At 24.4% G+C, this 13225-nt stretch overlaps 1 protein-coding gene across 1 annotated transcript; it reads right to left on the bottom strand.

Annotated features, from left to right (window-relative positions):
• Positions 1-1249: 1249 nt before the first annotated feature.
• AtWU_06238 (uncharacterized protein) lies at positions 1250-1738 on the bottom strand (the record flags this gene model as incomplete). The annotated part of the gene is made up of 1 exon (XM_035501348.1): positions 1250-1738. The coding sequence occupies one exon, from the start codon at positions 1736-1738 to the stop codon at positions 1250-1252; it is 489 nt and encodes a 162-aa protein (XP_035357241.1).
• Positions 1739-13225: the final 11487 nt, after the last annotated feature.

A 13225-nucleotide genomic window follows, 5' to 3' on the forward strand; every position in this document is an offset into this window, starting at 1 on the left:
ATCTACATCTGAATCCACCAATCTCGGGATATTGTGGTGCCTTCTTTTCCACCTAGACTGATAACATGTAGTACGGAGATATGAAACCTCGGCAACTCATATCGACACGTAGATTGTGCGGAAATTCCGAGTCACGGGGACTCGTATGTTAACTATAATGAGTATCTAAGAATGAAATAAAGCAACACAACCTGCAGTAGAAGTAACGAACAAATAGTCTATGGTGATACCAGATATCTACATTCGTCAATTGTATGTCTTCGATTCACGAGTAAGCCCAGCACTCACTTGGTGGAATGGAACACACATAACCTACTGGGGTTGCTCAGGATAACTTCGAACCAAAATCTGCATGCTCTTGTCAGTAACAGGCTATATGCGTATCGCAGCTTGTAGCTGCGTTTAAAATGGAAGGGAAAATACACACTTATGTGAAAAGCATACTTGACTGATACCTCATAATGTGTCGCTTTCTCACGAGTCATCGTTAGATCCTACAAGCTGCATTAGGCGTAATATGTGTGCTTACTCCTATTATGCAAGATGGTAAGACTGAACAGTTCACATCACTATCTCAACCATTTAATAAGTATTGTTTGAATCACCTTTTCAAAGTTGAAATATTATTTTCTGGCTGTCTATTGCGGATGCACGTGATATGAAGCAAACGGAGTAATATATATGCCTAAGGCAGTTTCCCAACTAGGTGATACAGACCATATTCCATACCTATCAGTTGGTAACTAGTTCATGTTAGGCATGAGCCAATTGTGACTCCGCCTTGACTTTCGTAGAGAGATAGCTGAAAGAAAGTGATTACAGGAACTTAATCCCTAAATTCCGAGATATTACATGGTTTGGGGTCCTGAAGTAGTACACTACTAGTACCTCGTTCGGATTCGTATAGCGCAAGTGGCAGTGGCAGCTTTATACACTACTAGGGAGGTTTCCTGTAGACGTGTATATACCAATGAGTATGTATAGTGCCTATCATGAACCAAATTGGAGATTGCGCACTACAACAGAAGATAATATATGAAGTGAAGAAAAAACATCAATGGTAATATATAACACAAACAAAAGAAAAAAAAGAGTAATGCTAAGAAGGACGGACTTCCGCTAGCAAGTTGGTTAAATCAACAAGATCTTTTCCCAAGTTACTGTACAAGCCTGCTCTGCTCTATACAAAAGTAATATCCATCCAGTCCTCCAATCCCACCCCCTTTATCCATCCCATTAATCTCTTTCCTTACAACAAGAAACCCGCAGTCGAACCAAAGAACAACAGCGCCAACACACCCACACTCTTCTTCGTAACCGCGACACCAGCACCACTAGTCGACGAAGCCGACGAACCGCTCGAAGTGCTGGACCCAGTGCTAGACGAGCCACCAGTAGCAGTAGCAGTCGAGACGATAGTGCCAGCGCCAGTAGTAGGAACGCTACCGGTAGCAGTAGCGTTGGCGTTAGTGTTACACCAGACCTCACCGGCCTCGGAGGCCTTGATGAGACATTCGGCCAGGGTACCGACGGTCTGGTCCTGAGCCAGACAGTAGTAGTCGCAGCTGTCGTAGGAGACGATGGAGGCGGAGCCACAGCAGCTGCTCATGATGGCGGAGTTGTTGTTGCGCATGGGCATAGCGCAGGCGGCATCTTTGACGGGGATGTCGTAGAGCTTGTTGATGCAGGTGGAGGAGGCGGAGGCGGCGGTGCCGGTCGAAGTAGTGGTCACGGACATGGTGATGGTATTAGTGAGTGGATTTGGTGAGGATGGGTGTGGGTTGAAGATTGTAGTGGTATTTAAGATTGTAGAACGAGTGTGAGAATGGTAGATATTTTTTTTTGTATGGATCTGAGCCACGGAATGGATAGAGTATGGAGAAGTAGAAGCCACAAAGGGTCAGGTCACTCACTACTTATAACTGTTCGGTACTACAGGAATACTACCCTATGGGTCTTCTTTTAATGTCAGTGCCTGGTACCTAACTTAGAAGCGACCCGGAAAGGGCTAGCTAGCCATGGGTTGGTTGGTTACAGACATGGCTGTAGGTTCACCGCTACGGCTCGCCCCTGATCCCTCTGTCTATCTATCTCCACTAGAGACCCTCAGCCTCCCTCAGTCCCATGTCCTTTCTTCTAATTATGGGCCCTCACTAGACCGGATCGAGCCCTACGGGCTGCGCTGCATCCCTGAGGGTCAGCGCTACCGGATGGCGAAGTGTATGTGGCTGGACTATGCTTGAGGGTACATGGTCAGAACTACGAAGTGAGGCTATGAATAGCTGACTTCATTTTTTGATCCCTTATTCTAAACGACATCGACTATGGCTACTGGATGACGCGTGCAGTAGATAGCATGATACTGCGATATAGTTAGCTCTGCTTGGCATTGTAGAGGATATACCGAATCAGAAGCACAACGGAGTGAGACAAGTGGAGGCCATCGACCCTGTCCACTCTTGAGGGAGCAGGATGGGGCGTTATGGGGGCACTGGGGATGAAGTCACTTCCATGTTGTGCCCAGAGCGGTCCCTTGCCCTGGTCTATATTGCTTCTGCATTATATTGCAGCTGCATGTTAAGCGAATGATTGGGCTACTCGTGGTGACTTGCCATATGGTGCCAGGCTATGCATCGACCGCAGTGATGAGTATCATGTCACAGTCCGAGAAAAGGCGATACATCAAAGTACATGATGCATGCATGGCCAGGCAGCAAGCAGGTACAACGCACTCCCGTACCGAGTCATCATCCATAACTCACCAGTCGGAAACGAGCGGTTCGTCCCAACGGGAGGGAGGCGAAGAGGAATGAAAATTTCGGATGCCAGCCTTGGCAGATAGGCTCATGGGTGTCCAGTCAAGGCGTGAGGATATAACTTTTCCCTGAAGTTGTGAGATCGCCCGTATAGTCTTGCGATCTATTCGCAGTCCGGTGGCGTCGCTTAACCGTTCGCGACGGATAGCCAAGAAATCTCTAAATCTCCGCTGGCATCGCCAAAGTTGCCTGCTATAATTGTCACCCGTGGAAGAGAGACAACACAGCCATCGCTGGGGAGTTTTGTTCTCTTGAAAATCTTTAAATAGGCCTATCTATAGATAGGTGGTGAGTGGGAGAGCGGGTCAGCCGGTAAAGAATTCTGGACGGTGGTGTTGTTGTGGAGAGCCCGGGTAAAGACTATTCAGGGCTGTCCATCTCCACAACTCCCACAGGGCGACTGCTTGCCCTGCAGTTTCAACTTGATTGTTCAATCAAATATCGAAACCGGAATTTGAATGATAAGCACGAGTCAAAGACAACTGGCTAATAATTAGCAGAAAGAGAAATAATGGGTAAAGGGGAGTCCTGCTCCTGCACGTAAGAGTACAGAGCCCAAGTATGTTGCACAAGGCATCTCAGAAGGCCCGAGCCTCCCACCTTAAGGTTACTCAACATCTGACCGTCCATTCAAATCGATCGTTGATTTGAGATTCGATGCAGGACTCAAATAGGGACCGAATCAGCCAACTGTCTCAATTAGGATGCACGAATGACGCGCCATCATGTTGACCAAGCTCACCACACTTTCCAAATCTACTCTACCTCAAGTAAAGAGTAGATGAACTACACAGAAGTACTCCGTACTTAGGAAAAAATAAACCCAACGGGAATGCAGTAAATAGCATCGACTTCAAGGCAAACACAACTCCCAACCCAGGCTTAAGCTTTAGGGTCCCCACTTGGGGGAGATCAACAGCAGAAGATCAGCTCCATTCCGGGAAAAGCCCCCTTGGAAAACAAACAATCACCCCAATGAGGTAGTCTAGTTACTTAGTTAGTTACCTGCACAAGTGCGCCCTTGCCAATGGATTCTTCATCAAGACAAGACTACTACTTATGATCTTCCCGTCATCCGGACCAGTAGAGGGGTCTCCGGGATGTTGGAACAACCCGTAATCCCGAAACACCCGAACACGCGCGCGCGACCCTGACCATAACACCACCACTACCACCACCACCACCACCACCACCACCAATCTCGCCCTTTACTACCTAATTGAGCTGTATTTAACCCTATTTAATATCTAGATATTACTGTTAATTCTAATTATCACTAAATCTTACAGCAATTGAAAATAAATAATAAAAAAAATATTTATTATACTTTTTTCTTTTTACTATTACTGCTAGTGACTTCTACGCGCGAGATCTCTTATATATCTGAATATAATAACTTTAATCTTAATCTTATTACTTTCTTTTTCTTATCTTCTTTATTAATCTCACTGTATATATTACTAGTAGAAGAACAGATCACAGTAGTAATTAAAACTATTTAAACCAGTAATCTCAGTATTCACGCTGCTGCGCAGATATTTAATATTTCTAATATAATACTTTAATATCAATATCACAGTAATAAATAATCTTAATCTATAGATTATATATTTAAATAAAAGCTTTCTCCTGCAGATAAAGTAGTTATCTCTAATTATATTCTTTAACTAGCTGATTAAAACTTTCCAGCAAGCTATACAGTTATATATATGTGATAGAATAACCCAGCTATCAGGATAAAAGTCATCGGGATAATGTATTATAGTAGTTATAAGAATTATAAAATTATTAATAATGGTTTTATGTGATAGAATAATCTAGCTATCAGGATAAAAGTCATCAGGATGATGTATTATAATGGTTATAAGAGTTATGAGGTTATTAATAGTGATTCTATATCTTTCCAGCATCTATAAGGTGCTGATCCCTCTGTAATAAACTATTAATTTCTTAAGAATTAATTTATCTTGTGGATATAAGCTACCTTTATTATTATTAAATAAATATATAATATTTAATAATTAATTCTTTATCTAGTTAACAGGCTTTCTACTTTAATAAATAGATTTTATTATATTCTAATTCTTCTCTTTTCAACTATCTAAGAAAGATATTATTTATTAAAGATAATAAAAAAATAAAAGTATCTAATGATTAAATTAATCCAGAATTCTTACTAAATATTATTTTTACTGTTAAAGAAATTTAATAATTAAAAGATCATATTTATTGATTAAAATAAGCTATTAACTTATAATAAAAAATAACTTATTTTTAAAGAAATAATTTCCTGAATAAAATTTTCTTAAAATACTATTAATTCTTCTTTAAATTAGAAAAGAATAAAAAAGAGATTAAATTTAAAAATATTTCTTACTTTATTCTGAACTTTAATCTCTAAAAATATTAAGAATAAATTATTAATTTAAAATATATATTTAAAAATATATTTAAGAAATATTTATTAGAGAAATATAAGATTCTTATTATTATTAATTATATAAATCTAGTATATAAGCAGAGATAGTACTGTTTTATAAATAAAAAAATTTTAAAAAAATAATTTCTTGAGAAATCATAATTTTAATTTAAAGATTAAATTTTTATATTAATTTAGAATACTGCCACCTTCTAATCAGATATTATAATTTAACTTAAATAAATTTATTAATAATATAACTAGAATCCGAGAGTTCTATATTTATTTTAATATCTTAAAATAATACTTTTCTTGCTAAATAAAAAAAATTTTATTTTATTTTATTAAATTATTATTAAATTTAAATTATTATATTTAAAAGCATGTTCCCTATCTATTAAAAATCAGGATAAAATAATAATTATTATTACTTATTATTATAAATTATAAAAGAATAAAGAAAAATATAAGTAAAATAATAATTAATCTAGTAATTATAAATTATATAAGTACTTCTAAGTAATTATTAATAAAATTATTAAGAAAGATATCCTGAATTACAGGGAAAATCTTATTAAAAAAATAATAATTAATTATAATACTTTATATATAAAAGTATTTAATATCTTGTAAACTAATATTTTATTAAAAATAAAAGAATTTAATTTACTAGAACTTACTAATTCTCATCAGATTCAGAGAAAAAAATAAAAGAATTAAAATAAATCTTATAATTTTAACTTCTTTATCTACAGTAGGAACTATCTGTTATTTTTATATTTTTATTTATATTTAAAATAATCTTAAAATCTTTACAGATCTAGATAGCTGCGCTGAAATAGATATTATTAATTATTAATTTATTAAAATTTATAATTTTAATATACCCCAGTTACTGTATTAAAAATTAAAGTTATTAATTAAATTATTACTTTTATTTATAATATATAAAAATTTTTATTATTATTACTAATTCACAAGAGAGTATTTATATTTTTAAATAATATTATATAAAAATTAATTAAAATCCCTGATTAAAAGATAGCTCAGTACTATTCTTAATAATTATATTTCAAGATTTATATATTATTTTATTAGCATAGAACTACTAGTAATAATTTAATATATTATTTATTTTATTATTTTTTATTACTTAATTTATTAAAGCAACTTAAAATTTAATAAAAATATATATTATTATTAAGCTTTCTGAAAATATCTAGCTATTAAAAAAAGCTTCATGATTTATTATTAAATCTTAAAATAATTTCTATTAAACTTAAGTAATTCTAAGATATATTTTTATAAATTTTTTTAATAATTATTTTCTTACAGCTCCGGATTATATTATTAATATTAAATTTAATAAAATATCTTCTTACAGTCTAATATATTTTTATTTAAAATTGAACTTAAGATCCTATAAGAATATATTAAAAGAATCTGAAATTAAATTAAATTTAATTTTTAAAGAGTCCTGCTGGGACTTTTATTCTTTTATATTTAAAAAAATAATAATTTATATTTTTATATAGATTATAAGAGTCTTAATAAAATTTTTATTAAAAATTATTATTTTTATCTTTTATTTTAGAGATTCTTGATAGGGTCTCAGAAAGTACTTATTTTTAAAAATTAATATTAAAAATATATATTATTAAATTTATATTAAAAAAATAATAAATAAAAGACAGTATTTTATACCTGATATAATTATTTCAAATATATAATTATATTATTTAAATTAATTAATATTCTAGTAATTTTTTAAAATTATATATATATTATACTTCAGGAACTTCTCGATAACTTTTATATAATATATTTAAATAATATTTTTATTTTTTATTAAATAAGAAATCTTATATAAAGTATATTTATTAAATTTTAAAGAGACTTTAAAAAGCTCAACTCTATATAAAATTATTAAAATATTTATTTTATTAATCTAAAGTTGAATTTTTAGAATATATTATTAATTCTAATAAAGTATCTATGGATTTTTAATAAATAAATAATATTATTTTATAATTAATTTTTAAAAGTTATTATGATATCCAGGTCTTTCTTAAATTCTATAATTTTTACTAATAATTTATTTAAAATTACTTTTATATTATTTTATTTTTTATTTTTTTATTTTATAAAATAATTAACAGGCAAAAGCCAGGAAAAGTTTATTTAATTCTAATTAAATAAACTACTTTTACTGTTTAATTATTATTTTTAATAAATATTTTTATTAATATATTTTGATCCTATAAAATCCTACTGTTTAGAAATTAATACATTAAAAAAAGAAATAAATAATATTTTATTTTAATCTAATACTAAAGATATATTTTATTTAATTATATTTTAATTTTATAAGTTCTCCAGTGCTGAATTAAATTATAATATTCTAGATTAAAAATTATCTATTATTATTTACCTTTTTAAATAATAATAACAGTATCTAGAAGATACTTTCTAAATGATTAAGATTTTATCTAATTATTTAAATTTATAATTTTTTATATATTAAATTATAATTAATAAAAAGCAAGCTTGATAGCTTATAAATTTAATTTTTTTTAATTTTATTATTAAATATAAAATAGAAAAATCAAATCCAGTAAATAAATCTTCCAGAAAATCTTTCAAATTTTAAATAGAGCCTACTTCTCAAGAGGAATTATTAATCTTAATTTAAAAATAATTTATAAATATATTATTCTTGATAATAAGAAATCTTATTAAAAAAACCTAGTTTAAATCTTAAAATATATAGGATTATCCTGGATTTAATATCTGTATTATATTAACTTTAAAGAATTTTAATAATTAAGCTGGTATAAAAACAATTAATTAAATTATTTAAAAAAATTTATCTTAAGAAAAATTTATTTTTTAATTTATAATATTATAACTATATATTACAGAAGCTTTATACTTAAATATATATAATTCTAAACTTTAAAAAATAATCTTATATTTACAGAATAAAGATCTAGAAATATAATAATAAAAACTATTATTTAATAAAAATAATCAGGCTAAAAATATTAAATTATTAAAATAATTAATTATATTTATTTTAAAGACTGATACTATATCCTCTTTTTAAGATATTATATTAAATGTTTATTAAGCTATACTATAATAATCTACTAGTAAAATATTTTAAAAAACCTAAATAAAAACACTGCTATACAGAAAATTTTATTAAAATAAATTATAATATAATATAACTAAATATATCTGAACTTATTTAATATATTAAAAAATATTATTTTAAAATATTATTTATATAATAATCTTAAATCATTACTGATTTTATTATATTTCTTTATTAAATTAATAATAAATTTTATTATAAGGCTGCCCTCTATTATTTAATATAAAAAATTATTAATATTATTTTAATTATTATTAATTAATTTTTTAAATACTATTTTTTTTTTACTGTTCTATTTATAATAACTGCTCTAAATCTTATTAAATTATTTTATAAATAAATTAAATTAATCTTTAGATTCCTGAATAAGATTATATCTAATTAAAAATTAATCTTTACCAGTAAATTCTGGTTAAATTTAGTTTATAATAATTATATAATCTTAAAGCTTTTGACTGTATTTTATCTTTAAACTAATAATTAAATAAAATAGATAAATTAAATACTTGAATACTATTTCTGATATTATTTTAATTATTATAATATTAATTAGCCATTAATCCTTCTAAGTATTTAATTTATTTATAATAATATAGATAATATAACCATGGGTTAATTATTTTATAATATTCTTTATAATTTTTACCAGACTTTTATATCTAAATTAAAGTTAATTTTTAATAGTAAGAAATTCCAGCAGTATAGAATAAGATTAAAAAATTTAAAGAAATAAAGAAACAGTTATAAAAGATATAATAAATAATTATAAAAAATAAAAAAATATTATAATAAATGTAAAAGTTATTTTACTTTAAAAAAGAATTTAATTAAGCTATTAACTCAGAACTTATAATTTAAAAAATTAAGAAAACTAGTCTTAAAATTTATAAAATTTTTTTAAATTCTTAAATATATCAGATCTTAGATATATCAGTTATATTTACTTAAGAAATATAGATAAATTTATAATATATTTTATATTTTTCTATTAGAACTGTAAAATATTAAAAAAGATTATAAAAAATTATTACTGATATCTGAACTAGATAATAAAAATAAATAAAAAATTAAAAAAGTTAAAGATTATTAATATTATAATAATCAGGATTACTATTTAATTAAATAAAAAGAATAACTAAGTAAATATAATTAATAAATTTTTAATAAAAATATAAAGAATATATTTAAAGTTATAAAATAATACTAGAAATTCCTATAAGAAGCACTATATATTAAGAAAATAAAAGATAATTACTAGTAAATTACTCTATATTCTTAAAGAATAAATTATAAAAATATTAATCTTTTAATATTCTTTATCAATTATATTATTACAGATTAAATATATTAATAAATATAAAATCATCCTGCTACAAGACAGTAGAAAATATTTAAATATATTTAATTATATCTGTTATTTATTTATAAAATAAATAATAATAATATCTAAATCTTTTTATAAGCTAGGAATAAAGACAGAGAATAAATTAATTAAATTATAAATCTCAGAAACTATGTTATATTTACTAAAATTATTATTATTATTTAATATAATTTTATTAATAATATCAGGATACTGCACCAGGCTACTTTAATAATAATATTTAAATATAATTTTAAAATTAAAATTTAAATTATATAATTTTTATTTCCTGGTATTAGACAGAGTAATAAATTATATTTAAATATTTAATATTATTTAGGAATAATACCAGCAGAGAATAAAAAAATTAATAAATTAATAATCTAGTAATAAGTAGCTAGAAATAAATTATATATTATTATATTTATTTATTAAAATATTATTAATTAATTATTTATTCTAATTATTTATAAGATTTTTATATCTGAACAGTTCTCTTCAATCTCTTAAAACTAAATTAATAAATATAGATTAATTTTATATAATTATATATAATAATCAGGTTTAATATCTTTTTAAAAATAGTATACTTAATATTTTTATTCTAGTATTTTATATTTATTAATTCCACTTATTACTTAAGAATAGTAGTAAAATTATAAATATTATTAAGTATTTCTGTATTAATCTAGCTAATATTAATATTATATCTAGTATAATAAAGAGAATTAAATAATATTTATTATAAGATATATTTTTCTCTTCTTAGAATACTGGTAATATAATATTAAAATATAAGTATTATAATAACAGCTAATATTATAAAAAACTTTTTTAATAATATTAAAATTAGTATTAACAGTACAGAGATAATATATATAAAAAAAATATTAAATTTTAATAAATTATTTTTATAACATGCAAATCTTCTTCTTAGAAACTGTTTTAAAAAAATATATTAAAAAATCTAATATAAAATATATAATTTAAAAGTAAATAAAGTAAGAAATAAATACAGAAAAGTATTTAATTACTAAGCGATTAGTATATAATAATAAAAATAATAAAGAATATATAAAATAATAATAAAAAGTAAATAAAATAATTATAAAAGATTTAAAAAAAGATAATTACAGGATAGAAGAAAAAGAGAAAAAAAAGTAATATAAAAGATTTTATTATTTATATTTCTTCATAATGGATTTATTTATATAAATATAATTAAATACTTATGAAATTATATAGAAATGGTATATAATCCTGTCTATATTATATATTTTATAAATTTTCTATTTTTACTATTAAATTCTTATTATTTTAAATTAAAAATATATAAGATTATTTTTAATATCTAAGCCAGATAGCTTGTCCCAGCAGAAAAGAATATTATTTATAATAAAATAATCTAGCTATTAAAATAAAAGTTATCAGGATGATATATTATAATAATTATAAAAATTATAAAATTATTAATAATAATTCTATACTTTTTTAGTATTTATAAAATATTAATCTTTTTATAATAAATTACTGATCTTTCAAGAATTAGTTTATCTTGTAGATATAGGCTACCTTTATTATTATCAGATAAATATATGGTATTTAGTGGTTGATTCCTTACCTAGTTAACAGGCTTTCTATCCTGACAAGTAGATCCTATCACATTTTATATCTCTCCGGTATCTATAAGATGCTGATTTCTCTGTAATAAACTACTAATTTTTTAAGAATTAGTCTATTTTATGAATATAGACTATTTTTATTATTATTAAATAAATATATAATATTCAGCAGCTGATTTCTTATCTAGTTAACAGGCTTTTTATTTTAATAAATAAATCTTATTATATTCTGATTCTTTTTTTTTTAATTATCTAAGAAAAATATTATCTATTAAAAATAATAAAGAAATAAAAGTATTCAGTAATTAAATTAATCCAGAATTCTTATTAAATACTATTCTTACTGTTAAAGAGATTCAATAATTAAAAGATTATATTTATTAATTAGAATAAGTTATTAACTTATAATAAAAAATAACTTATTTTTAAAGAAATAATTTTCTGAGTAAAATTTTTTAAAATATTACTAATTCTTACCCGAATCAGAGAAGAATAAGAAAAATATTGAATTTAGAAATATGTTTTATTTTATTTTAAACTTTAATCTTTAATAATAATGAAAATAAATTATTAATTTAAGATATATATTCCAGAAGATTTCTAAAAAGATATTTATTAAAAAATTAGAAAATTCTTACTATTATTAACTATATAAATCCAGTATGCAGGCAGAGATAGTATTATTTTATTAATAATAAAGATTTTAAAACAAAATTCTCAAAAATTTATAATTTGAATTTAAAAATTAGATTTTTATATTAATCTGAAATTCTGTTATTCTTTGTTTAAAAATTATATTTTATTTCAAGTAAGCTTATTCATAATATAACTAGAATCTTAGGAAGTTTTATATAGATCTTTGAATTTTGAAATTAATTTTTTATTCGACAGAAAAAGAGAGAATTTTATTATACTTTAATGAATTATTATTAAATTTAAATTATTATATTTAAGAGTATATTTCTTATCTATTAGAAAAATAGAATAAAATAATAACTATTACTACTTATTATTATAAATTATAAAGAAATAGAGGAAAATATAAATAAAATAATAATTAATTTAATAATTATAAATTATATAAATACTTCCAAGAAACTACTAGTAAAATTATTAAAAAAATATTTTGAATTACAGGGAAAATCCTATTAAAAATAATAATTAATTATAATATTTTATATATAAAAGTATTTAATATCTTATAAACTGATATTTTATTAAAAATAAAAAATTTAATTTACTAGAACCTACCAATCCTTATTAGATTTAAAGAAAAAGTAGAGAAATTAAAATAGATTCTATAATTTTAATTTTTTATTTATAATAGGAACTATATATTATTTTTATATTTTTATTTATATCTGAAGTAGCCTTGAAATCTTTATAAATCTAGATAACTGTGCTGAAGTAAATATTATTAATTATTAATTTATTAAAATTTATAATTTTTAATATATTTTAATTACTGTACTAAAAATTAAAATTATTAATTAAATTATTATTTTTATTTATAATATTCTAGAAGATTTTTATTATTATTATTAATTTATAAGAAAGTATCTGTACTTTTAAATAATATTATATAAAAATTAATTAGAATTTCTAACTGGAAAATAGTTTTATATTATTTTTAATAATTATATTTTAAGATCTATATATTATCTTATCAGTATAGAACTGTTAGTAATAATTTAATATATTATTTATTTTATTATTTTTTATTATTTAATTTATTAAAGTAACTTAAAATTTAGTAAAAGTATATATTATTATTAAACTTCCCGAAGATATCTGGCTACTAGAAGAAGAATTTTATAATTTATTATTAAATTTTAAAATAATTTCTAT

The sequence above is a fragment of the Aspergillus tubingensis genome (genome assembly GCF_013340325.1).
Source record: "Aspergillus tubingensis WU-2223L DNA, scaffold_7, whole genome shotgun sequence".
In the NCBI taxonomy this organism is placed as follows: Eukaryota; Fungi; Ascomycota; class Eurotiomycetes; order Eurotiales; family Aspergillaceae; genus Aspergillus; species Aspergillus tubingensis.